The 27,060-nt window shown below is 44.7% G+C and overlaps 2 protein-coding genes, 2 long non-coding RNA genes and 1 pseudogene across 5 annotated transcripts; 3 read left to right on the plus strand and 2 right to left on the minus strand.

The window, feature by feature from the left end:
• Positions 1 to 1,447: 1,447 nt before the first annotated feature.
• Positions 1,448 to 1,930, plus strand: LOC124685955. The gene is made up of 3 exons (XR_006997654.1): positions 1,448 to 1,562; positions 1,689 to 1,742; positions 1,860 to 1,930. It is a non-coding gene; the product is annotated as an uncharacterized LOC124685955 (long non-coding RNA).
• A 2,005-nt stretch (positions 1,931 to 3,935) lies between these two features.
• On the plus strand, positions 3,936 to 4,739 carry LOC124685956. 2 transcript variants are annotated; one of them, XM_047219973.1, is made up of 3 exons: positions 3,936 to 4,034; positions 4,111 to 4,324; positions 4,467 to 4,739. In XM_047219973.1, the coding sequence occupies exons 1-3, from the start codon at positions 3,949 to 3,951 to the stop codon at positions 4,644 to 4,646; spliced, it is 480 nt and encodes a 159-aa protein (XP_047075929.1). In that variant the 5' UTR covers positions 3,936 to 3,948; the 3' UTR covers positions 4,647 to 4,739. The 2 variants fall into 2 exon arrangements, with proteins under 2 accessions (XP_047075929.1, XP_047075930.1); XM_047219974.1 differs by having other exon boundaries at positions 4,111 to 4,315.
• Positions 4,740 to 7,285: 2,546 nt separating this feature from the next.
• Positions 7,286 to 10,058, minus strand: LOC124685957. The gene is made up of 4 exons (XM_047219975.1): positions 9,862 to 10,058; positions 8,555 to 8,678; positions 8,396 to 8,467; positions 7,286 to 8,293 (listed from the first exon to the last, which is right to left on the minus strand). The coding sequence occupies exons 3-4, from the start codon at positions 8,411 to 8,413 to the stop codon at positions 7,460 to 7,462; spliced, it is 852 nt and encodes a 283-aa protein (XP_047075931.1). The 5' UTR covers positions 8,414 to 8,467; positions 8,555 to 8,678; positions 9,862 to 10,058; the 3' UTR covers positions 7,286 to 7,459.
• A 2,014-nt stretch (positions 10,059 to 12,072) lies between these two features.
• LOC124691150 lies at positions 12,073 to 12,701 on the plus strand. Its single transcript, XR_006998809.1, has 3 exons — positions 12,073 to 12,163; positions 12,346 to 12,406; positions 12,670 to 12,701. It is a non-coding gene; the product is annotated as an uncharacterized LOC124691150 (long non-coding RNA).
• An 8,704-nt stretch (positions 12,702 to 21,405) lies between these two features.
• The window catches only part of LOC124689203, a 37,034-nt pseudogene continuing 31,379 nt past the window's right edge, over positions 21,406 to 27,060 (minus strand).

Below are 27,060 nucleotides of genomic sequence, written 5' to 3' on the forward strand. Positions count from 1 at the left end.
GACATTGCGAGCTTTTTTGAAGACATAGAAATTCCATGTACTTGCGTTGTAGTATAAAGTAAATATGGTTTGTGTTGTACTCACGTATGGTACTTATTATTACTGAATAATGTACGAATAGATTAACTTGCAATATATGAATGTGGAGTGATATGTAGATACATTGTTTGACTCTAATGGATGATGTGTACGGTATGTATCTGGCAGATGGGAAGGGTTATAAGAGTGGAACAGAGAGACGTGTAACTGCCGAAACTACTTTCACTTTCTATGGCAGCTAACCTGCCAGGAAGTGCAAAACCTGCCGGCACAAATCTATCCCGGCATTTCATTAGCCTGCCGGCACAAGTGTATTTACAAGGGCAGCCTAACTGCCGGCAACACACAAACTGCCGGTAAAGATCTTTGCCGGCAGGGTTATAGAGGGCAGGCCAATCTGCCGGGAAAAATTCTTTGCCGGCAGTCACATTGCCTTCTTAGGTGACTTCTCCCGGCAGCAGAGCTGCCCCTTTGTTCGGTCCATGGTGTAGTGACCTCCAATAAGACAATTGCCAGATCAGACCCTTGGATTTTCACCTTCAAAGGTAAGACATTGAACTTCTACCGTGTTAACGCCCCCACCAGCATGAAGTACGAAGCCTGAAAAATCAAGCAAGTTTACCATCGTCGCAAAACCTCGAACCACCAACACTAGTCAGAAATAGACATATGTCCACGAGACAATTCTAGATAGATGACACCGATGTGGACATCGTCAACTTCCCCATGGCGCAAGTCGTGCCATCACCACCAGAACATCTCGGCCACGCAACGTGCTGACACCACCATGACACCCTCGGACACATGCTTCCACCGTCCTAGGCAGTCAGCTGCCGTCAAAATAGACATAGACCTTTGGCTAGGTCAGACATTGACCTGGTGGGCTCCAGTGGTAGTCTCAGCATCATCCAGCTGGCGAAGTGTAGCGTGTGGAGTGTGTGGACCTGGTGTATGCGCTGAGACGAACCCGTTGTGAGTCACATACCGATGTGATAAAGCGAGAAGCGTGCGGGAGAGAGGGGGGTATCATGTATGCTTTTTTCCCTAATTCACCTCTCAATTGCTTCTCTCATCCCTAAACTCCAGTTTGTTTGAATGCCATCCCAATTTCTATCTAAATCTTATCCCCTTTTATGTAAGAATCCTCCGGGCCTTACATTTGGTACGGAGAGCCAAGTTTTTTTTAAAAAAAATTGAATTCAGCGTACACTTAAAAATCCGCCATCTGTTCCCTTCGGGAAACTAAAATTTTCAGGCTTGTTCAGTATAAGTTTTCTTTTTAAAAATAAATCGAAGGCTGCAGAATACTCACATCTACAGTAGATTTTACAAAATGGGAGAGAGCCCTAAAGCCGACCGGCACCTGTCAAGCGCTGATCCCTGCGCCACTCTAGGGTCTAGGCTTCACGTCTCGCTCACTATTCCCCATCCCAAACTGCGGCAACCTCTCCCAGGTCTAGCGGCGCAGGACCTGGCCGGCGGCGATGGTTCTGGAGCACTTCTTCGAGTTCCTACAGGGCAAGGTTCGCACTTCGCAGCAAACGCCCCCTCCCTCCCTCGTAGCCCAAGGTCTCGTTAGGTTCTTCCTCCCCCCCTACGTGCTGCGACGGGACTGACGGCCGTGCCTGCGTTTTCTGTCGCCAATGCAGCGGCACGGGGCCAAGACGGCGATGCGGGAGCTGGAGATCTCCCTGCGGGCCAAGGTTCGTCTCGTCGCGCGCGCGCGCAGGCGCTGCTCTTGATTCTTGCTGGTACCGGCGGGGCGGCGGGTTTCCTGATCGATCTGGGGGTATCCTATCCCAATGCTGCTGCTGCTGCAGGACCCGGTGACCCCGCTGGAGGATACAGAGATTCATTCCATCACCACAGAAGCAACCCTGGCCTTTCTTCTCAACTTCCTCGGGTCGGCCTCCCTTCTGTGGTTTGCTATGAGAAAAGGTGCCCATCCGCTCTCCCTCGATCTGTAATTCTGTACTGATGAGATGCAAATCTCCATTAGTATTTTTTATTGTTTGATTCGCGACCGTGGAAAACGAGAAACAATCGCTCAAGTGACAAAAATATTTTTTTATTGTTTGAAGATGTATCATATTAGACAGTACTCATATAAGTGTTGGTAACTGCTTAATTTGTTATGCAATGCCCCAACACATTTGGTGCGCTATTGGAACCCCACTGTTATTCAGCTCGCAAGCTTACAATGCTTCTGCTACTGAACGAAAAGATGCAAATACTGATCTGCATTCGGGTAAATAAAAAAGCTTTTTTTTGCGGGGTAAATGAACAAGCTTTTGAAGGCGTTCGCTATAGGATTCTTATTTGACTAGGAAGAAACAAATGCTCAACCAAACATTTTTGCGCAACAACTCAGATAAATTAATTACTGGCCAAGATTTTATATTTCTCACAAACAATACAACAACCATGTTGCCCGAAGAATATCAATACATTCTCCATTCTATTTGATCCTTGCACAAGCCTCGCCATGAAATTCTCGCCGCTTGTGGACCTTATTAGATGGCCGTTTTAGCTCAGCAGCTTCAGTGACAAAAGGTGCCTTGTAGCACCTAGAGAAGCGTTTTAACAAGCAGGTTTTGTCCAAACATGTCGATAGCTGATATGAGGAAGTTTGGAATGAACAAGGGTGCAGGTATGTGCTGTTTGTTCCTGCTCCTTGTGTGGGGTAAGGCTGCGGCATGGAAGGTGTCTGCAAGCGCTTGGGCATCGACTCACGCCGGATGCTGCTCCGTCCTCATTGCATGATTGCATCGGCCTAGCAGTGTTGGCTGTCGTCCCTGCACCTTTCCTGTCTATTCGTCGTGTTGCTGTCTGTGGAAGTTTAGTTTTGAGCACACACTAACTTTGGAAGGCTATATAAGAGACTACCTTTAAAGGAAACGTGATTAAGAAACGCGATACAATACACAGATTTATATGGGGTCAGTACAAAAAAGATGGTAAACACAATGCTTATATATTGCACACTCTGTATAATTACTTACTTTGCATGTCACGCATATTCGGTTTCAAGCAAAATAAACAAATCATCTTGAGTGCAGCAGGGCTGTATAGAGTAAAGCTGCAAAACCATCATTGTTGAGTTTGCTGCTTCAGAGACTCTTCGTTGGTATCATAACATTTTAACTTGTACTCTTTTATGCAGCTCCTAAGTTTCTTGGGTTTCGACCTCTGACTAGTTCACAGTCATTCTGCTACTCTTTCGGTAAATCTCAAGGCTTTTCACCTGCTACTGATCCCTCTAAATATTGATAATGACATACAAAGGCATATGCAGCTTTCTATCTCTTGATTCTTGAAATCTTTATTCTGGAAATATGTTGTAGTTACTGACGTACCACCTGGTCTTATTCAGCTGGGAAGTAGTAAATAGACAGTTTGCACTAATCCATTCCTTCCGCACGTGGGGCTCATGCCATTTGTTCATTCATGATTCCACTTAGATGAATCTCAGTAGACAGCGCTCTGTTATCATGGTGTCGAGTCACGAGTCCCTGCTCGCTCATGCGGGTGGCGTGTCATTTATCAGGGGGATTAAGATGTGTAGAAAACATTTAAAACCCAGGCATGCACATTTTGTTATTATGAAGACCATGTAGACGTTTACATTTGCAATATATATATTTCCAAATGAGCTTGGCATAGTTGAAGAATAGTTCGATACACTAGGTGTCCTTTTAAATTTTAGATTTAGATCAAAACTGATGGTATGCTCCTCCTAGTTGGTGATGGAAAGGCGGATCAGATACATGAACCCTGGACACATCCTTAGCGATTATTCCATGATCTGAATTTTCATACGGTGCCCATCTATCAATGTTTTATCTATTTTCACCAGAAGTGTTAAGTTGATTAAGCTATATTACAGGTTATGCCTCACTTTTTGGGAACATGATGTATTATGAGTCCTATGTTGCGTCTGCTACACATGTTTTGGAAGGTGGAGAAGAACGCATGAAGATGGAGCTAGCTAAAATGTACTCCAACTATGATTTATATTCTTTCGGTATCAGCCTCTCGGGTGTTCCAACTAACAATCTGTTTCATTCACAGAATACTTAATAACCATAGCACTGATGAATTGCTGGTTGGAGCTGTACAAAGACACTTCATAGCTGAGAATCTGTTGAGTGACCAGCATCAAGATCAACGACTTTTCAGGTGGCGCCAGCGTAACTCATATGTGGACTACACTTTCAAGGAAAGGATGAAGGAGTATGAAGCAAACAGCTCAGAGGACGACGAGGCTGAATCAAGCGTAAGCACTGTGAGTTGCAGCTAATGCTAGATCCATGCAGTCTAGTAGCCAGCGTCGGTCGTTAATTTACAGGGAAAAAGAACAGGCCATTTATATGGTCTGAATTAGAAAAAGGAACATTATTCACCTATTTCTATGTTTATGTTTGCAGAGATTATTTGAGGAGGACTCTCTGGCCTGTATACTTGGCACTCCAGGGAGCAACATGGAGATGAGCAAGTCCCCTGAGCACAAAGGAGGCACTGTCCTTACGAGACGAGAGCTGCACGTTCACCGGATAAGTCACCGGCATGGACGTCACGAGCATGCTGACAAAGCTGCTGTGTTATGATGGTGGCCTTAGCGGTGTCGTGGAAGAAAGTTCAGTTCAGGCTTGTAGATGTGCATGGAGTTGTAATTTGTAGGGGAGTTGTGTTTAGAAGTGACGTACGTGGGATTGAAGTGATGGACGTGTTGTGTCTGTTCCATATTCGACTTTACCAAATCAATGGTTCCTAGGTTTCTGAACAACCGGACGAATGACGAAACGGTAAGTGCGGGACTCCCAGGAGAAGCATTGGGTGGCGGCTGAAAAAACCCATCCAGGGTTCGGTTCCCTCGCCAGCGATGCAGCTGGTCCGCTCCGCCTCCGGGTGGCCTTAGGGCTTTAGCGGTGTGGCAGACCACGGCCTCAAGTTTTCGTTCTTTGTTAGGTTATTTTCAGTGTCTTCTTCGAGATGGTGAGGCGACGGCTCCATCTTGATGTAAGAATAAGATCCTCCCCGCTCTATCCTTGTTCTGGAGGCCCGTCTAGCATCGGCGGAGGGCGCGTGGAGTTATGTGCTCGGCGGATCTCGCGGGATACGATCGGTTTTCGTGTTTGTTGGTGTGGTTTCAGTTCAGTCTCTTTCGATTGCTACTTTGGTGCGTTGGTTCTTTGGGACCTTAGCACAACGACTTCTTGTTTGTCTACTACAACAATCTCTACTACGATAAATTTTGCCCGATTTTGATGATGGAGGGACGAGGACAACAGCGCCTTCGGCTCGCGTCAGTGTTTATAGTCGTCGCTAGGTGGTCGAAAGACCTAATTGTATTTTTTTATTACTTTTGTGTTAGTTTCTACTGCTATTGATGATTATTAATAGATTGGTGAAATTTTTGAAAAAAAAAAGTTTGGTTCCTAAAGGGAGTCCAAATCAAACACGATGGTGCCAGGTCTCGGGTTCTTAACCTGCTTAGTTTCCTCCACGGCTGTAGTAAGCCCTCCTTGTTACGTGCTGCCACCACCACCATGACGTCTCAGCTTTGCCTACCCTCGCACAAAAGCCATCTTCCTAGTACACATGAATCGTCCGCCGGTGTCGTCTCGTTACCAAACGAGATGATCTTCGAGATCCTCTCCAGAGTGCCACTAAAGTCCATGTACAGATTCCGATGCGTCTCCAGCGAGTGGTGCGTCATCATCTCCGATTCGAACTTCGTGGCAGCGCACAAGTCCCGCCAGAAAGAGCATGACATTGTGGTTTTCGTCTCGAGTGGAGATCCTAACAAAGGCGTCTACCTACAGGTGCATGATATACACGGCAATGTTGTGAGCAGGAGGAAGATCAGGGGTGGCGCCGGAATATTCAGCAGCCTCTCCGCGGACTGCCTCCAAGCCCTTGTCCGCGTTCCAGACGATTATTCTGGCGTGTTAGAGCTAAGTCCAGATTTTTATTCAGATGTGTTAGAGACATGTTAGCCTAACAGCGCAGGGGTTGTTTTTTTATTTTCAGTTAACTCGATCTTGATTCGTCCAACAAAATTGCAATGCGGACATGCAGGTATGCGTAGGGTAGTTGTTCTATGTTTGCTCCAAATTTGACTAACAAACCAATTATCATGAAAAAAGGGAGTCCTAGTCCAAGTCAAAGTCCAACATGAGGTGTCTAGTCAATCGGATTACCGTCTCAATCTCGATCATTGTAACCTGCTTAACTACCGCATCTACGTCTTCAACGGTTCAACCTCGATCGCGACAGCTCAAGTCTTCCTCGTTGCGTCGTCTCCACTCGACCGCCGTCACCGAGCGTGCTGCCGCATTCGCAATGACGCATCAGCGATATTCGCCGGTCGCCCCATCGCCCAAACTACGCCACCATCTTCCTCGCCTCCACTCGAGCGCCGCGGCCGAGCGTGCTGCCACTATCGCAATGACGCACCAGCGATATTCATCGGTTCTCCCCACGCCCAGACGACGCCGCCATCACCCTCGGCCGGCTAACCCAGCCCGCGGAAGAAGGAGCACACGTGCACCATGGGCTGTCGACGCCGCCTCGTTACTAAACGATATCATCTTCGAGATCCTCTCCAGATTGTCGGCGTGGTCCGTGTGCAGATCGCGGTGTCTCCAAGGAGTGGTGCGCCCTAATCTCCGATCCAAACTTCGTGGCCGTGCACACGTCCCGCCACGCCGAGCCGCTCCTTGCGTTTCTCTCTCGCGCGCGGAGAAGGATGTAAAAAAGGTGACGAGCTACAACTGGTGGATGTCCATGGCCATGTTGTGAGCAGGAGGGTGATCAAGGATGGAGCAGGAGGGTTTTCTCCTTCGGCAAGCTCTCTCCGCCAGGACCTTATCTGCGTAACCGAGTAGGCGAGGTGCTCGTGACCACCCCAAGACTGAAAAAGAGCCCAACTCCATAGAAACTATCGAGGACTTCACCACGCGGATGAACACAACCACGGCCTTCGGCCATGCCGTCCCCTCAGGCGCCTACAAGGTGGTCCGCCTCGTACACGGCGATAGCTGCTGGGTTTCCTGTAGGAGATGACACCGGATGGAAACCGAGGCACCCACCCGAAGCCCGTGTCGTCGCGTCTTACCTTGGCTCCCTCACTGTTGTGAACGGCATCCTCTATGTCCCGACCTCAGAGTAGGGGATGCTCGGAGTGCTCCACTAGGACATAACATGAAAAGAGCATGTTTGCATTCTTAGAAGGTGCATCCGTATTATGGAATCAATCAATATTAATCATATACAAAAACTTTTTCGAGAGTACGCGAACGCGTACCTTTCTTTTATAGTAGACAGAGAGAAAATTTACAGGTTAGTTCTTCCATGCGAACATAGAGAACTAGGGGAACTCAACACACTCCAAAAACACACACACACGCCTACTTTCCTAGCCATTGTCAAACACTCCATCTCCAGATCTGTGCACCGCCTTGAGTTTGTAGAACTCGTCAAGGATCAATGCCGTAAGCTCGTCCGTAGATCTCTGTTGGTGTACATTGTTGAAGCACCAGGCATTTCGATTTTTCCAAAGCGCGTGTCCAGCGGTACAGACCAAGCTATCAAACCAATGGCGCTCCTTATCTCTGAACTTACCTCTCTCCACCGACCACCATTGCTGCACCGTGCTATCCCTTAGAGGTGCCTCAAACTGGAGACCAAGTAGGACTCTGCACTTGTGCCACACCTCTCTGGCTAGCACACATTGCATCAAAAGGTGCTCAGCCGTATCTTCTTCCTGCAAGCAGACATAGCACGCCGAGGATTGTGGCTGCAAACCATGTCTCATTCGCCGATCCGCAGTCCAAATTCTATGTTGAACTGCAAGCCACATGAACAGCTTGGCCTTTGGAGTTGCTTTGCTGCTCCAGATCTCCGTACCCAGCTCGAATCGAACCCTACCCTGACATAGCATCCTGTATGTCGAGCTTGTTGTGTAAGTACCAGAGCTATTCCATGGCCATGAGAGTTTGTCGGGTTCACCTGTCTGCCTATGCACACTGTTGATCGCATTCCACAGCGCCACACACACTCGTGCGCCTCTCGTGGCAAGCGTACCAGAGATGTCTCGGATCCACTTGTTCTCACGCATCGCTTGAGCAATAGTTCTGGCGTTCTTGTTTCTGTTAGAAATATGCAATGTTATCCCGGGCGCAATGTCAGCGGCCGACCGTCCCCCAATCCACCGGTCCCTCCAAAACAGCACTGACTGGCCATCGCCCACCTGGATGCGGACTAAGCTATCATATACAAAAACTCAAAACCTAATTTGCCATGTCCCTCAACACTAAAACAACGGACAAAAAGTTTATCCTTCATTTGTTACCAACAAAAGAGGCACCATATCGGAACTCTGGCAAAGTCAAGGAAGAGCGGAAATATCACGGGCGCATGTTACCTGGATGCAAACACAGTAAATGAGGTTGGGGGCTCCCAAATTCATGGAGATAGATTCAGATGCGAGTTTCATGTCAAGGAGAAAGACCTCCAAATCAAACGACAACAAAGACTTGAGAGAGGTCTCCATGATTTCGCGCATAACTGGACTTTGGGAGGTGGCAGACACTGAGGCAGAGCTCAAAGTACATCTGCACCCTCGGGATCCACCTCTGCCGAGAATGAAACACCATTAGAATGCTTGCATTATATGAATGCAACAGAGGAAGAATTCTACGATGATCTCAGTTCTGAAAAACAATCGTTCTTTTCCTTCGTTTTATTTGGCGAGAAAAAACTGGTATCAGTTATACATGGATTACAGGGTGGTCTTGGTTATCTGCTCAAACCACAATGGTTAATATATATATGAAAAATTATAAGAAACTTAGGAAAAATAAAATTACAGGTTATTATATAAGCAACTAATCTATATGTGACTCATTGATATACACTATATGGGCGTAGCTAACTGAACCAAAATGGTCTTTGTTGCACAACCGACGTAAACTATTCTAGAGAAACTAAGAATATTGGCACTATGTGGGTGTAGCCTAACTGAACCCAAAATGGTATTGTTGCACAGCTCACGTATGACCAAACTAAGAGTACTCCACACAAGCATAAATATTGCCATTTGATCATCAAATTATCCATTAATTGAACAAACAAAACAAGTTGGTTTGGTCCAATGGGTGATTCATGATGCTGATTGAAGATTATGCGCCTTTGTCGCACCAATGGAAACTGAACAACAGAGAACTGCAAGAGCTTGTACAAACGGTCTTGATAATTTATTACGAAACAATAACATCCTGATACCTAGCTAGTAGCCTAGTACTACAACAAAGAAAGGAAGATGCTAGAGTTGAAGAAGCCAAACACTTAGTTATGAATCCAGCGACAATTTTAACTATGAACAGTAGCCAAATCAATTAGAACTTTGCATATGTATAGAGTGTATTTACTACCATTACCTGTCTTCAAGGAACAACATGAAATCCAAACAAGGAGTACCTTATGGCAAACTGAAAATTCACTTCGATACAATTTCTCTATATAGTACTGATGCCTAATAGTTGTTTACTACACAGATTGATGGCATGCATATATATAGTTTTATACCTTTGTCAGACCATGTTTGTCTTGGAACAAAAAAGAAATATCACATGATCAATGTAGAACCTAGTACTACAAGACAGAAACATACTATGTTTCAAGACAAACAAACGATGATGTTGGATTCCTGAACACAATTTCTATCGAAAGTGTGTGCCTATACTGAAGCTTAACATATAGTAGCATCCTTCAGAACATAAAAAAAAACCCATGTCCAGTGTTGAAGCTTCCACTTACCACAAAACGAATCATATGGAAACTATCGAAGGGATACCACATCATAGTTCACTTCCATAGTTTTGCCACATGTCCATAGCGTTTTGCAAAATATTATTGGCAAAGGTAAATCCATTAAAGTATCCAAAGTATCCTAGGTTAGAACTCACTGGAATCGCCAGATCTCAGAAAGCATATTAAATGGAAACACAGACTACGTTTTTTCTGATGAAAGGAGCTTTATTAACTCAAAAATCGCAGCAATATATATTACATGTACTCCTGATTATAGAATACACTTAATCCATTATCATATTCGAATGAAAAACCATTCAAGACATAAAATACTTGGGCAAGAAGCAGCCATTAACCCTAGCAATAGAAGTACTACCGGCAAAGAACTACACAACATGGCAATTAAAATGTCCATGCTATACTTAATTAAACTGTACCGGCAAAGAACTACACAACAGCACCTTGCATTTTACTGAAAAAACATAGCAAGTGTCATATAACTATGCTATCCAGGAGCTGACTGAAACTCCATGAACCTAAACATGGAAGGATTTCATGGTACAAACAGAGATTACAAAAATTGAAAGGAGTTCAACTTTTACCGTTGGCACTTGGCAGCGAGGAGAACGCTGAGCGGTCGAGGAGGACGTCGAGAGGTGCACTGGATCGAGCAGGAGGTAGACCTGGGCCAGAATCTGCTGCGCGTGGAGAGGGGGCCTCGGTCGCCCGCGACGCTGGCTGCTGCGCATTGAGAGGTAGGCTCGGTTGTCGTCGCCGGTCGCTGCTGAGCGTGGGGAGGCGGGCTCGATCGCCCGCAACTCTCGCTTCTGCGCACGGAGTAACGCACTCGGTTGTCGCCGCCGGTCATTGCTGCGCGTGGAGAGGCGGGCTCAATCACCGGCGACGCTCGGTGCTGCGTATGGAGAGGCGGGGCGCAACTTGAGCCGGGGTGAGCGGCTGGGGGAGTAGCTGTAAGAGCAGTAGGGCTGGGCCGGCGAGGTCTGGGACGGCGGGGGTTGGATCGGCGACGGCAGGGGCTGGAGCTACGACGATGGCGGCGGAACCGAACCCGACAGGGCTGGGCCGGCGGGGGCTGGAGCTGCGACTGAGGCGGCAGGGGCTGGAGCTGCGACGGCGGCGGCGGAATCGAACCCTACAGGGCTGGGCCCGGTGAGGTCTGGAACGGCGGGGGCTGGATCGGCGATGGCGGCAGCGGAACCGAACCCAGCTCCATGGGAGCGAGGCGTGCTTGAGAAAAAAGATGGGGATGCGTCTTTTTTTTCCTGAGATAAGATGGGGACGCGGAAAGAGAAGGAGAGGGTGGTCGCTGGTGGGCCCCACACGGCAATGCCCACCATCAAATCGATGAGAAGCGAGGGATAGCAACTAGCATCTAAAGGTATAATTGCTGCACCCCCATGGGGCATGGAGAGGCCATCCACGATAGGCCACTCGGCGCGTGAGGGCTGGCCGCGCAGCTCGTTTGGCGTTCAGCAGTTAGGCCACGTATCGCTAGGTGATTGGACGCAGATGGCCCAACGTGAGACAAAACCGGCCCGAGCCAACCGGCCGATGCGAGACAAACCCTATCGATTCCCTTCGCCTCGTCCTCCTCGCGTGCCTCAACGCCGCCGCCTCGCCTCGCGCCCCTGCCTAGCCGCCACCTTGCGCGCCGCCGCCGGGCTTCCTTTTCTTCTCCATCGCGGTTGCCTCGGCAGCAACAAGCGGAGGTCAGCGCGGGGAAATCACACGAGATCTCGCCGCCCCACCGCATCGGCCGTCGCGATCCCCTACTCCATCCTCTCCCTTTTTTGCTGGTCACGGGAGGAGAAGGTGTCGTCGTCCACATCGCAGGAGGATTCCATGGCGCCGTGACCATCGTCGTCCTCGGGAAGGACGCCAATCCCTCTGCAGGTCGTCATCTTCATGGTCGTTCGCGTGCAGGCTGTACCGCTCCGCCTCTGGTACATCGGGTAGGATTCCAATACCCTCTATTCCCCGCTGCTCCCTCTCCCAGCCGTCGTGCTTGCATTTGCTCCTACACGAGCATGTGGTTCGGAATATACGGGGCCGCTGCCACAGCTTGACTCGACATGGAATGCGGGACCCGTAGTCCTAAAATCTCCTTATGATTCATCTCTCTCGCTCTCTCTATTTCTCTCTTAATCCCGAGAAGTTCAGTTTGTTTTTGCGGATCTGCTTATTTATGCCAACCGGGTGTTTCACAAAAGTACAAGAAGGTTATTCACTCTTTTGATTTGCTGATTGGGCACGGATGAAGAGGTTCTTGGATGCAGTAAAGATTCAGGTTTATTTTGGCTACATTATTTCTTAGTTTTGGCTTAAAGCTAGCTGCAGTAGATATTGGCTTAATATTTCCATGTGGATGTGAAAACTATCATTTTTTCTGTATTTGATATGGATATCTTCTCCCAATTATGCAGCTTGCTTACTGCTATATTCCTGCCCATTTTGATTGAACAAAAGCAGCACATGGATTTGAAGTTATCATGCAAATCAGATGATACCAGGTGATCATTACATGTTTATGGTAAGCTCCAGATCTGTGACGACGGTCTAAACTGAATCTATATATGGCTCTTTTGATATTTATGTTGACCAGAGATGAAGAATCAAAACTGAGTTATTTGGACGTTATTGATTTCAATTGGAATATATATGATATATTTTCCTAATACTGCTCTCCATTAAGATATTTTGTGTATTGTTGTCATATGCATTATATGATCTTAATCTCTCTCTCACCCGCTAAAATGTTCGTGTGTGTTCTGGCCGACACCCTTTTTTCTGCAGAGGCTTCGGAAGGGGGTCAAGACCGTAATGTTGGTGTGGTTGCTCCTGGTGCATAGGACTTCATGCGCGGGATTGGACAGGTCCAAGGCACATATGGGATCCTTCATTTATTGTATGACATAAATTATTTATACGTGTTCCATCTCTGGATTAGGACACATATTAATTATGTGGTGGTGATCCACATTGTTAGTTAGGTGTCGGATTGCTGTTTATAAAGTACCTCGGGTCATGGATTCAGATATTTTTAGTTCATGTATCTCTTAGTTCTTCCATATTATGTGTTGATTGTTGGCCAAGCAGCCCTGGATTTTCTAAAACTAAGTAGCGAGGAGAAATAAGGAATTAGGTGCCGAAGTATGATTTGTTATTTTGCGAGCCTATAATGTATGCCTAGCTTTTACCCTCTCCCTGCGTTTACTCGACATGGCCTTGGATTCGTTGATAAGGCGCTGATGACGACGGTGGCGGCGCAGCAACCAAATTGTTGGTCCAAGCCCCATGTGAGAAAACTCCTTTTATTTCTCACTTACGTGAAATGGATTGTTACCTGGTTGATTTTGGTTTACCATTTGTGTTGATACCAGTTATTATGCTTTACCGTCTTTCACAATAGGGGCAAATCATTAATTCATTGACTGCACTTGATAAAAAAAAATTTGTCATTGGAACTACTTTTTTATTTGTATATGTTATTATAAGTAATGCCCAGTCAGACACTTCTGATTATATTGGTATCTCATCTTGATCATTTGCATTCGGTCATTTTAGGGAGTACAAGGATCTTAACAACTTTTGTTTGTTTGCTGTCCACGTGTAGATTTGTAGAATTGGTGTCTGCATCTCAGCTTAGTTGATGGCCTTAATTACTGAATGTGCTTCAATGGATGGAGCTTTATATCCTTCCTAAGCAACCAATGAAATGAAGGTAAAGCAGAGTAACCACAAATCTCTCCTAATTATGTAGTGTCTGCTCCTATCATATATGTAAGGGTTTCTAAGTAATTGGTTCGGGGATCATGTAATTTTCAAACAGAAGAAGTTTTCTTTTGGATTTACTCCCTAGGCCTGTTAAACAGGGAAGATGAAATTATTTCATGATTCTTGGTTTTCTTGACCTATCATAGTTAGTTGGCGTGCATTATTGTCTTCCGAATAGATTCCAAGTAGATCTGGTTTAAAAAAATACTATCAAGTTAAATCAATTATTGTTCTATAATTTCATTTAGGTGAATGTTTGCCGCTGGTAGTGCCTTCTCTGTAGGTTTGGTCTATTTTATTTGTCTCACTAATCTGAATTTAGTGCAGTGTTCGAGGTACAAGAAACGATTAAGAAGGATGTAGACGAGGATGCAGAGCTAGGGAGTGTAAGGCACACATTTTTTGTACCTAATGACACTGGCGCTTTTCTTCTACCTGATGATAATGATGCTTTTGATATTTGTATTGAGCAGAGGTGAAGAGGTCCTTGCATTTAATAAAGATTCAGGTTTCTTCTTGCCTACATTTGTTTTTACACTTGCGTATCTTAATTGGTTATTCGATTGATTTGTGGTGAATTATAATTGTTTAATCTAGAAGTTAATTGAGCACAAAAGCTCTTGGTGGTGTCAGACAATAGTTCCATATATAAATTGATTTTTGCATGTCAGATTCTTTTGTTTATACCTACACGATTGGGTTTGACTGTTTGCTCTTTGCGGTGACTCCAAGTACACAAAAGCTCTTGGCGGTGATTCCAAGCACACAATTGGAAAATTGCAGGACTGGGCTCGCTCAAATAATTTGGACACTGAATTTTTCCACTACAGAAAATTCAGACAGTTTAGGTTAGTTTATAATTGTCTCTCACATGTGCTTCCTCAGTATTTATTATCCCTGTATCAACTTCATCTAAATTGCTTTTTGTGAGATCGCAACCAAATCTAATATGTGTTGGTGTTTGAGTAGGACCTTTTATCTCAACTCAGATATATTAATAAACGACTATTTTCTGGTGATTGTACATGCTATCTTAAATGTTATATTCCAATTTGTCATGATCTGCGGAAACTTCGCTGTGTCTATTCCGAAGATTAGAATTTTTACATCTGAATGTGTTCATTGTCTTGGCCCACATATGTTTTCCTTATATACGTACCATGCCAGTCAAGGCCCATGGCTGAAACATCTGGATATTTATGTTATCGTGTTGCTTGATTTTAAATTTCTTATGCTCAAATTATAGCTCCAGGTGAAGGCATCCTGAACGACAACATGCCTTCGTTGCTCGTGGGAGTGTAATACGCTTCAGAGTCTTGATGAGGTAATAACAAGACTCTAAACTCGTGTATGGATGTAGCATCATGAGCTTACTGCTCGAGCACAGTCATGGATTGCGCCTTCATCTGCGGCTCTGCGTTTGTGGCATGGCTCAACGCCCACTCCTCCACTAAAGAAGCAGGTAAGCAATGGTTACCTGTTATTTTTTGCAGCTTTGTTTTTAGCTTTTATTACCTTTTATTGAACAGTTACGCGTGTATCAAGATATCCTCTAATTGGATAGCAAGACATGTCAGCCTATTTGAGTTGACTAAGGATGGCACACCTAAGCATGTTTATTCTGTACCTGTCTTTTTCGTTCATTCACATGTAATAATTTGATACTTCTTGTCCCTTCGAGTGCAATGTATTTTTGGCTTCTTGATGCGCATAGCAATCTTGCCTCTATGGATAACCTGGATGTATTCACTATGTGCTTACACCAAAACTCCTGTATTTTTCGTGCTTATTTGGCACTTCTTCTCAGATTTTTTATGGGAATGGTGGCTCTAGATTTATAGCTTTTGTGTCTAACAACTCAGTAAAGTTATATGATTAGATGAGCTGTCATATATTTTAGGCAATACATGCTTCCATTTATGATAAACAGACCAGATGAGGTATTATCACCTTTTGTAATCTCATTTTTCTTGCTTGTTGGGTACAGTGCTCATCCTCATTTCTCGTGCCGTCGATGTTGTCCCGCACTCGCCCCATTGTCTATCCACGAAGGTAAGAGAATTATGTTAATATTCCCCTCTTTCCTGTGAAACCTCTTTATGTGTTTGCTCTGTGAGCCATTTGGTGGTCCTTCTGATGAATGAGCCAATAATAGGTTGGGACAACGAGTAGGGAGCAGCAAGGATGGAGACGCCCGCATCGACGATGAATCTGGAGGCGACCAGCAGCTACCCGAGCTGGTGCGCAGGTATATCGTGAGTTAACCAGGGAGGGAGAGGATATGGAAGGAAGCAGCAGGAGGTTATTTCTTGATTTCCCATTCATGTGCTCTGGATCTGCATGTTTGGATGTACTGTTTTTCTTGCTAAAATGGTTGATGTTCCATCTGATGACTCGTCTGCTGCTGTTTCTTGCAGTATGAAAATGGATTTCAGTCAGAAGAGTCGTAGAAAAATGATACTAAGGTGCGCGGTGGCCATGAAAGGAAAGATGGTTTCAACGCACACTACTTACCTGGCAAAATGAAGGTACTTTGTTATGTATATTGTGTGTGTCCGATCAAATGGGAGAATTTTGTTTCCTTTTTTCCCTTTGCGTCCTGCTATTTTTTACAGAGCGCGGTAGTGTTGTTTCTCCATTTTTGTTTGAGGATGTAGCCCCTAGCTAAGTAAAACTATCAGTAACCGGCTGATTTATAGACAGCTAAAAATGAGAATTCTTGTTCATGCTGTAATAGTTTGATTGAACTTTTTATACATATCTAACTAACAGTACGGTTTTAGAATGTCGCAGTTGAAACCCCCAGCTTGCACCTACTTGTAACCTGTAATAATTTACAATATCTTAGTCTCATTGTAGCACATTCTGCTGATTTTGTGTTCTTGAATGCCACTGCTCGCGTCACATATTATTCTAAGTGAGTCAGAGTTATTTTTGCAGATCAGCCACTTAGTTGTATGTATTGTTTATTCAGATTTTGTATTCTAATTGTTAGTAGCCGGTGAGACTGGTTCAAATATTGTCAGATATGTGAAGTACCTTTTTAACAGTGACATATAATCTGGCTTTGGTTGCTTGCCTCCATAGTTTCAGCTGATGATTAGTTGCCTCTGCATGTGTCTATTTTATTAGTTCATGCTGATACAAAAAGTCCATTTACCATATGTTGATTTACATCCTACGATTCGATGCATTCTCAAGCAAGTGTTCATGTTATATAATTCAAGGTTCTAGCTGGTTTTTTTCTCTCAAATAAAATAATGGTTGTATAGGGCATTCCATTTATTTTCTTTTCATAATCCATGGATAGGTTCATGACCTTGGTTTTATGGTTGATTCAACCATATTGAGATAAAATATTACATCGTTCTTTTTGACATTATTGTTTTTTTAGAATGTAGCATCTCCAAAGAAATAAGACAAACCTACATTTTGTTTGATGGTGGGTTCTTTGGGTTAGTGAACAGGACCCGATCATCTTATCTTTGTGCCTTTGTAAGGGTTTATGAGGCTTAATGAAGTTATCACATAGAAATGGTTTTGTACCTTTGGCATCGTCTATAGTTGTCTATATATGATCTATCCCCTTTGTATTTTATCTGTGTAGTAGGGAAGTTCGCCGGAGCTAAATTCAAAGCAGGCTCGTCTTTATTATACATATGCAATATTTTCTTTGTTCAACAAGCTTCTTCCTCTTTGTATTTACGACCAGGCCCATAGCTATCAGATATTCAGGCCTTATGCTTTCCTGCGCTATTTTGTGCCTCTGCATTGTCGCGCATGAGGGCTGACAGTGACAACAATCGGGTCAGGTATCGCTTCAGTTCTGCTTCCTTCTCTCTCTCGCTTTATTTCCAGCTGCTGTAGGTAGACTACCAACGCCTGATGCATGCATGTATGTGTTGTGTTTCAGGGTTGGAGCGTGATGAGGTGATGCTTCAGAATTGAGGTGAGTTAATATTTTGCGTTTATGTTGTATCCTGAATTGGTTACGACTCATCATAGAACATGTTCATTTTGCTTGGCTGTTGCCGGTGTCACGCGTGGGGCACCACAATTGCCCGTTACACAGTCATCATAGAATAGCTATTGTATTTGCATGCTTGCTTTCAAGGCATTTATGGGAAATAGCTATATTTATTCATTGTCAGGTTAGAAATTCCTTCTCACGTTTTTCTCTTTCAGCTCTATGTATTTCAGAGTACAAAGTATATTGTCCTGCTACTCCTTGCCTGGTGGACTAGGGTGTGACGAGCAATCCAAGAGGTGAGTCCAAATATTCATCCACTCTGCGTTGCTTGCTCTCTGGTTTGTGAGCAAAACATAGAAGTATTCGGACTTTGTCATGTGGAGAGTATTTTCAATAGTAATTAGCACCAGGCCCTGATTAGCACTACGTCCATACTCAAATATAAACAAGTGCAAACCTTTTCAGTATGAGTAGAACAAGGCCACAAGCTCTTGCAGCTAGGTCTGCTAGATTCGTCCATACATTGAGCACGGTTTGTGTGCTGCGAGTGCATGTTCGCGTCTTTGCTCTAAACATTTTTTTATATTAACTTTCAGTGTTTAGTGCAATACAGCAGTGGCCTATCGGTACATTTACACACTACTTATAAGCTAGGATTTCGACTCTTCTGCTGTAAACTTTCAGTTACTAACTTTAGTTGTTTTGGATCTTCTAAAAACGAAAAGAGAAGGACGTGGAGCTGGCCAGGTACAGAGGTACTGTAAACTTTAGTTGTTTTGGATCTTCTGTAAACGAAAAGAGGTGGAGGTGGAGTTGGCCAAGGTGGCAAAGAACATCAACGACCTCACGGACGTGCAGCTGTTCTTTATGACCGTCGGCTCGAGGGTGACTAGCGACCTCACTAAACTATTGTGCAGTTGGTCTTCCTCAGCTCTGCTTCACAAGTCCCTCGCCAGCAGGAAACACAAACACCGAGACATCACCTGCAGCAGATGCGGAAGCTGCACCACCCCTGAAGAAAAAAATAAGTGGGGACTGGGCAGATGTATGTGTTTAAAGAAGAAAAGCAATTGATTATGTTTACAAATTTTTTTACTAAATCCTACTCATAGCAGATCACCCAGGATATATGAAGGCATGAAGGTCACGAGTAGCCGATCGTAACAGACCTGTTGTTCAGTATTGACAAGAAGCTGCACCCGTTGTTCACCAAACGATGGTGAGGTAGAAGGTACCCTCGAAGATGCCCTAATGGGGCACATGATGTACCTTACGATGCTACAAACTGTGCATACTGGTGCCCAATGTAAATCTTTGTTTACTGACTTGTCTGTGACATACATAAACACAAGTGAAACATTTTAGATATGCTTATGTTCTGTTTCTTTTCACTAACAAGAATACTACCCGACTGTGACCATGTAACCGAGAAACTACAATTTGGGAGATCCAAAAATCCCAGCTTACATGATAAGAATGAAATTTATTGCTTCCAGTAATTAAATGTATCAGATTCAAAGAGTTATGGAGATTTTTATCTTAATTGCTTCCACTAAAACCTAAGAAAGGTATTATAATATTGCAGCTATTTTTTATCACAGTTATAAAGAGATAAATATTGACATGAGCTCCACGGGATCGTGCGCCAAGGCGCACATCTAAATCTAGTACATGTTAAAGGGCATCTCCAACGAGCCCATCCATTTGGGACGCATAAATTGTCTGCGCGTCTCATTTGTGTCGCCTGGCGGACGCGAAAATGAACGTTTTTGTCTGTCCGTTCGTTTGCGTCTGGGGTGCCTCCAGCGGTCCGATGCATTTGCGCGGCATGAATTGGGATGTTTCAAAACAACAAAATAAACAGTTTCAACGAAAGTCGTAGTTATTATATCCAAATTTTTAAAAGTCTACATCAAAATAAGATCTGTCTATAGGCATCTGCACACGAACTCGTCAGACAATTGCCCACCGAGCTTAGAGCACACCAAATTCTCGCTCCACATCTTTCCTGCAAGCCTCTTGCATTTTGGCAAACCTCCTCGTCTTCTCCGTGTTTGGATTACAGACACTCTTCACCAGTGCGGCTCAGTCAGGGTAGATGCCATCAGCAAGATAATATGGCTTGTCATATGCATTTTCATTGACCTCGTAGCTCACCCGGGGAGCTTTGCCTTGCATAAGCCTGTTGAAAACCGGTGATCAGTGCAACACATTGATATCGTTGTTGGAACCGGCCATGCCAAAAAATGAATGCCAAATCCGTAAGTCTTAAGATATGACTGCTTCAAGAATGACAGTCCGTCCCTCCTCATGCCCGATGTACTGACCCTGCCATCCAAATGGGAAGTTCTTACACTCCCAGTGCATGAAATCTATGCTACCAATCATTCCTGAGAACCCTCTACACTCGTTGATATACAACACCCGCCTTGTATCCTCAACTGCTGACTCCCTATAGTAATGTTTTCCGAACACAACAATCACGGCTCGGAAAAAGCAAAACTGGTACATGGACTTAAGTCAGGTGCTCTCACCCATTCGAAGATACTCATCGAATATATCGGCATCCATTCCATATGATAGCATGCGAATAGTTGCGGAGCATTTTTGGTAGGAGGTAAAGCCTAGCGCACCTGTTGCATCAGGTCTTCATTGGAAGTAGGGGTAGTAGTCTCTGATGCCCCGTAGAATGACCATGAACAGGTCCCTTGACATCCTGTACCGGCGCCAGAACATCTTTTCCTTGAACACCGGATCGGTGCGGTGGAAGTAGTCCTTGTGGAGCTGGAGGTGCCCTTCCACTCTGTTGCGCGGCAAATTTTTTGAGCGGCCCTTCACGGAGCCCCGGTGCACTGGCGTCTGGCTGGCATTGTACTCATGGAGGATGGAGGCGCAGAAGTAGTCATTGTCTGCGTCGACTGATCGGACTCTTCGTCGAAAGAGGAGTCAACGACCTCCGCGTGGAACTTGTCCAGCATCTGCCACATGTCCATCTGGGTGGGTAGGAACTACGGATCAATAGCCGCGCACGATAGCGCCGAAAACACGAGTAAGAAACCTACCGGCGCAATTGAACGAACAGGTCGTCGGCGGCAAGGCCGGACGGCGCAACCGGCAAAGTTTGGCCCCCAATCAGGGGACAGGTGCGCGTCAAAGGCTACCCCGACTGAGATCCTGTTCTTCGGCGCGGCGAGGACCGAGCCGACGGCGTGTACTGTGGCGGTGCGGCGGGGAGGTAGCGGGTGGGGTTAGGGTGGTGGCGTCGCACGAGGGCAACAAAGAAAGGGAAAAGAAGCAAATCGAAGCGGTCGATTTCGCTATCCCTGACTTGCGGGACCGGGTAAGAAAATGATAACGCTCGGCGCGATTGCGCAACGTCCACGGAGACGCAAACCTGGCGCATATTTGGGTCAGGTTTGCGTCATCGCGGACGGCCCGATCACTTTGCGTCGCCCCGCTAGAGCAAGCCTAGACGCATTTTCAGTCTCCACGGACGCAAACTGTTGCTCAGCGTCCGTTTGCGTCGTCCCGTTAGAGATGCCCTAATTGTATCAAAGTACAACTTGGCTACATTATTTAGAGATTGAATAACAACTAGTAAGTTCAAGAATTTTACATCACAAAATGAACAATGTTCTATCTTTCACCCAAAAGAAATAAAAAAAACACGAGTAACTACAAGTATCTCAACGCACCCGTTGATTAATCAATGAACAACCGAATAAAACAATTAATAAAATGTTCTAAATCGTATGATGGGGTCACACATAGAAACCAAACGGCAATTAACACCTAGGCATGCCTGGAGGACGACGGCATCATTTTAGATTGCAGAGCTTTGCCATCCTTCACGATGAACCATAGTGTTGAAGTATAAATGCATTGCCTAATCTCTTCCATCAGATCGGTCTTTTGGTTGCATTGGTTAGAGCATGCAGTTCTACATGGTATCAGAGCCAAGAGGTCTTGAGTTTAAGACCCGGCTGGCGCAATATAAAATAAAAATATTGCAGCCCACTTTCGGTCCATGTTTAGGCCTGAGGGAGCCACACGTGAGGGGGAGTGTTGAAGTATAAATGCATTGCCTAATCTCTTCCATCAGATCGGTCTTTTGGTTGCATTGGTTAGAGCATGCAGTTCTACGGATGAACACAGTGTCCATTCCCCACTCCGAATGGCGCTTGAAGTGACAATGCATGAACCACACACCTATCAAACAAAGTAACGACAAACTTACTAAACATTTTCATGTAACTCGCATAAAAACTAAAGCAAGAACGTAATCAGAAACGGAATGCATTTCCAAACATGTTTATATTTCGGAACAGAGGTAATACTGCCAAAAGCTAAAAATAACTCACCAGGATTTGCTGCTCGGAAGCGAATTGCAGCCCAACCAGCCTTCGGCACGGTAACGGTATTCTGGAACGGCGGGTCGATCAAGTTATATGCAGCTGGGTCCGTGGTCTCGTTGAAGTTTCCGATCCCCCTCCCTACCACATAGAAGGCAAACCCATGCAGGTGCATGAGATGGTTCTCCGCGCCGAGGACGGCAGTGTCCAGAAACACCACCTCGACGGCAGTGCTATACTCCAACACCTTCACCTTGGTGCCGCGCTTCGTGAACCAGCGTTCTGTGGGAAGGTTAGAGATATCGCCGGTGAAGTTGAAGCCGAATGGAGGCTTGTTGGGGAAGTCCGCCTCGTATATGCCCCGGACAGCACCATAGTCGGCATCGAGGATATCGACTGAGGGGAGGTGGAAACTGATGTTGTTGAGGCTCGCCGTGATGCGGTGGCGCTCCGGCCCCTCACATGTTCCGTTGCCTGTTTCGCAGGGGACCACATTCACGGCGAGGGTGATAAGCATGTGCTCATCTACGTGTGTTGGCATGTCCACCGGGTGGTCGTTGCTGCCGAGGGACCGCAGCAGCGCCGTGTACTCTAGCGATGCATTGAGATCGTTGATGGCCGGAAGGTTACGTAAGTCTGGCGTCCCAGCCCGTGCATCTGCATACTCCAAGATGGCTGTGGCGGTGCTGTTGTTGAATCCGATATCAGTGTTGGACGCGAACGTCCGGGCCGCCATATATTACCTGCCATTGGATGAACCATTTGTGGCGCGGTCGGTGATACGTCTCAAACGTATCTATAATTTCTTATGTTCCATGCTACTTTTATGACAATACTTAAATGTTTTATACATACTTTACAGCATTATTATACATTTTCCGGCACTAACCTATTAACAAGATGCCGAAGCGCCAGTTGCTGTTTTCTGCTGTTTTTGGTTTCAGAAATCCTAGTAAGGAAATATTCTCGGAATTGGACGAAATCAACGCCCAGGGTCCTATTTTTCCACGAAGCTTCCAGAAGACCGGAGGGATAACGAAGTGGGGCCACGAGGTGGCCAGACCACAGGGCGGCGCGGTCCAAGCCCTGGTCGCGCCGGCCTATGGTGTGGGCCCCTCGTGAGCCCCCCTGACCTACCCTTCCGCCTACATATAGCCTTCGTCGCGAATACCCCTGTACCGAGAGCCACGATACGGAAAACCTTCCAGAGTCGCCGCCGCCGCCAATCCCATCTCGGGGGATTCAGGAGATCGCCTCCGGCACCCTGCCGGAGAGGGGAATCATCACCGGAGGGGCTCTACATCATCATGCCCGCCTCCGGATTGATGCGTAAGTAGTTCATCCTTGGACTATGGGTCCATAGCAGTAGCTAGATGGTTGTCTTCTCCGCATGTGCTATCATTGTTTAGATCTTGTGAGCTGCCTAACATGATCAAGATCATCTATTTGTAATGCTACATGTTTTGTTTGGTGGGATCCGATGAATCTAGAATACTATGTTAAGTTGATTATCAATCTATCATATATGTGTTGTTTATGTTTTTGCATGCTCTCCGATGCTAGTAGAGGCTCTGGCCAAGTTGATACTTGTAACTCCAAGAGGGGGTATTTATGCTCGATAGTGGGTTCATGCCTCCATTGAATCTGGGACGAAGTGATGTAAAGTTCTAAGGTTGTGGATGTGCTCGTTGCTACTAGGGATAAAACATCGATGCTTTGTCTAAGGATATTTGTGTTGATTACATTACGCACCATACTTAATGCAATTATCCGTTGTTTACAACTTAATACCGGAGGGGTGCGGATGCTAACCCGAAGGTGGATTATTTAGGCATAGATGCATGCTCGGATAGCGGTCTATGTACTTTATCGTAATGCCCTGATTAAATCACATAGTAATCATCGTTGATATGTATTGAATCTTGATTTGTCAATTGCCCACCTGTAATTTGTTCACCCAGCATGTTAGTTATCTTATTGGAGAGACACCACTAGTAAACTGTGGACCCCGGTCCATTCTTTTACATCTGAATACATTCTACTGCAATTATTGTTCGTTACTGTTCTTTGCAAACAAACATCATCTTCCACTCGATACGTTTAATCCTTTGTTTTCAGCAAGCCGGTGAGATTGACAACCTCACTGTTACGTTGGGGCAAAGTATCTTGATTGTGTTGTGCAGGTTCCACGTTGGCGCCGGTTTCACTGGTGTTGCGCCGCACTACACTCTCCACCAACAACCTCCACGTGCTTCTTGGCTCCTACTGGTTCGATAACCTTGGTTTCATACTGAGGGAAACTTGCTTCTATACGCATCATACCTTCCACTTGGGGTTCCCAACGGACGTGTGCATCTACGCGTATCAAGCTAAATTTCTGGCACCGTTGCCGGGGAGATCAAGACACGCTGCAAGGGGAGTCTCCACATCCAATCTCTTTACTTTTTTTTTGTCTTGCTTTACTTTGTTTTATTTACTGTCTTGTTTGCTTCATATTGAAAACACAAAAAAATTAGTTACTTTACTTTCTGTCTTATTTACTAGCTCTATATCAAAAACACAAAAAATTAGTTACTTGTCTTTATTCTACTTGCTTAGTTTACTTTTATTACTGTTATAATGGGTACTCCTGAAAATACTAAGTTGTGTGATTTCACTAGCACAAATAATAATGATTTTATATGTACTCCTATTGCTCCACCTGCTACTACAGCAGAATTCTATGAAATTAAACCTGCTTTACTGAATCTTGTTATGAGAGAGCAATTTTCTGGTGTTAGTACTGATGATGCTGCTGCCCATCTTAATAATTTTGTTGAACTTTGTGAAATGCAAAAGTATAAGGATATAGATGGTGATATTATAAAACTAAAATTGTTTCATTTCTCATTAAGAGGAAGAGCTAAACATTGGTTGCTTTCTTTGCCTAAAAATAGTATTGATTCATGTACTAAATGTAAAGATGCTTTTATTAGTAAGTATTATCCTCCTGCTAAGATTATATCTTTGAGAAGTAGCATTAAGAACTTTAAACAATTTGATAATGAACATGTTGCTCAAGCATGGAAGAAAATGAAATCTTTGGTAAAGAATTGCCCAACCCATGGACTGACTACTTGGATGATCATCCAAACCTTTTATGCAGGATTGAATTTTTCCTCGAGGAACCTATTGGATTCAGCTGCTGGAGGTACTTTTATGTCCATCACCCTGGGCGCCGCAACGAAACTACTTGATGATATGATGATCAATTACTCTGAATGGCACACTGAAAGAACTCCTCAAGGTAAGAAGGTAAATTCTGTTGAAGAAACCTCTTCTTTGGGTGATAAGATTGATGATATTATGTCTATGCTTGCAAATGGTAGATCTCATATTGATCCTAATAATGTTCCTTTAGCTTCATTGGTTGCTCAAGAAGAAAATGTTGATGCTTCATCTCTTGATGCTACTTGATTTGCACTTTCTGCACCTAGCTGAAAGTTGAGTCTTGGAAGTTGTTTACTACTGTAGCAACCTCTCCTTATCATGTTTTTGTGCCAAGTAAAGTTTCTATGTTAAAGTTGATGCTAGATTTGGATCGCTGCGCAGAAACAGCATTGCTGTCTGTCACGTATTCACACAGATCTCTCTGTAGAAGAGTCAAAAAAATCTGAAAATTTACGTGAGTGATCCTCAGATATGTACGCAACTTTCATTAGTTTTGAGTTTTTCCATTTGAGCAAGTTAAGTGCCCCTGCAAAATTCGTCTTTACGGACTGTTCTGTTTTTGACAGATTCTGCCTTTTATTTCGCATTGCCGCTTTTGCTATGTTGAATGAGTTTCTTTGTTCCATTAACTTTCAGAAGCTTTGTGCAATATCCAGAAGTGTTAAGAATGATTGTGTCACTTCTGAATATGTGAATTTTTAATTATGCACTAACCCTCTAATGAGTTTGCTTGAAGTTTGGTGTGGAGGAAGTTTTCAAGGGTCAAGAGAAGAGGATGATATACTATGATCAAGAAGAGTGAAAGGTCTAAGCTTGGGGATGCCCCGGTGGTTCATCCCTGCATATTTTAAGAAGACTCAATCATCTAAGCTTGGGGATGCCCAAGGCATCCCCTTCTTCATCGACAACATTATCAGGTCACTTCTAGTGAAACTATATTTTTATTCCATCACATCTTATGTTCTTTACTTGGAGCGTCGGTTTGCTTTTATTTTTGTTTTGGTTTGAATAAAGTTGGATCCCATCATTCTTATATTGGAGATATTACGCTCCGCTTTTTCATATGGAACACTGATGCGCGTAGATGTACACGTCCGTTGGGAACCCCAAGAGGAAGGTGTGATGCGCACAGCAGCAAGTTTTCCCTCAGAAAGAAACCAAGGTTATCGAACCAGTAGGAGCCAAGAAGCACGTGAAGGTTGTTGGTGGAGGAGTGTAGTGCGGCACAACACCAGTGAAACCGGCGCCAACATGGAACCTGCACAACACAATCAAAGTACTTTGCCCCAACGTAACAGTGAGGTTGTCAATCTCACCGGCTTGCTGAAAACAAAGGATTAAACGTATCGAGTGGAAAATGGTGTTTGTTTGCAAAGAATAGTAAGAACAAGTAGAATGTATTCAGATGTAAAAAATGGACCGGGGTCCACAGCTCACTAGTGGTGTCTCTCCAATAAGATAACTAACATGCCGGGTGAACAAATTACAGGCGGGCAATTGACAAATAAAGATTCAATACATACCAATGATGATTACTATGTGATTTAATCAGGGCATTACGACAAAGTACATAGACCGCTATCCAGCATGCATCTATGCCTAAATAATCCACCTTCAGATTATCATCCGAACCCCTTCCAGTATTAAGTTGTAAACAACAGATAATTGCATTAAGTATGGTGCGTAATGTAATCAACACAAATATCCTTCGACAAAGCATCAATTTTTTTATCTCTAGTAGCAACAGCACATCCACAACCTTAGAACCTACTGTCACGATCCCAGATTCAATGGAGGCATGAACCCACTATCGAGCATAATTACTCTCTCTTGGAGTTACAAGTATCAACTTGGCCAGAGCCTCTACTAGCAACGGAG

Source organism: Lolium rigidum, chromosome 2, assembly GCF_022539505.1.
Source record: "Lolium rigidum isolate FL_2022 chromosome 2, APGP_CSIRO_Lrig_0.1, whole genome shotgun sequence".
NCBI lineage: Eukaryota > Viridiplantae > Streptophyta > Magnoliopsida > Poales > Poaceae > Lolium > Lolium rigidum.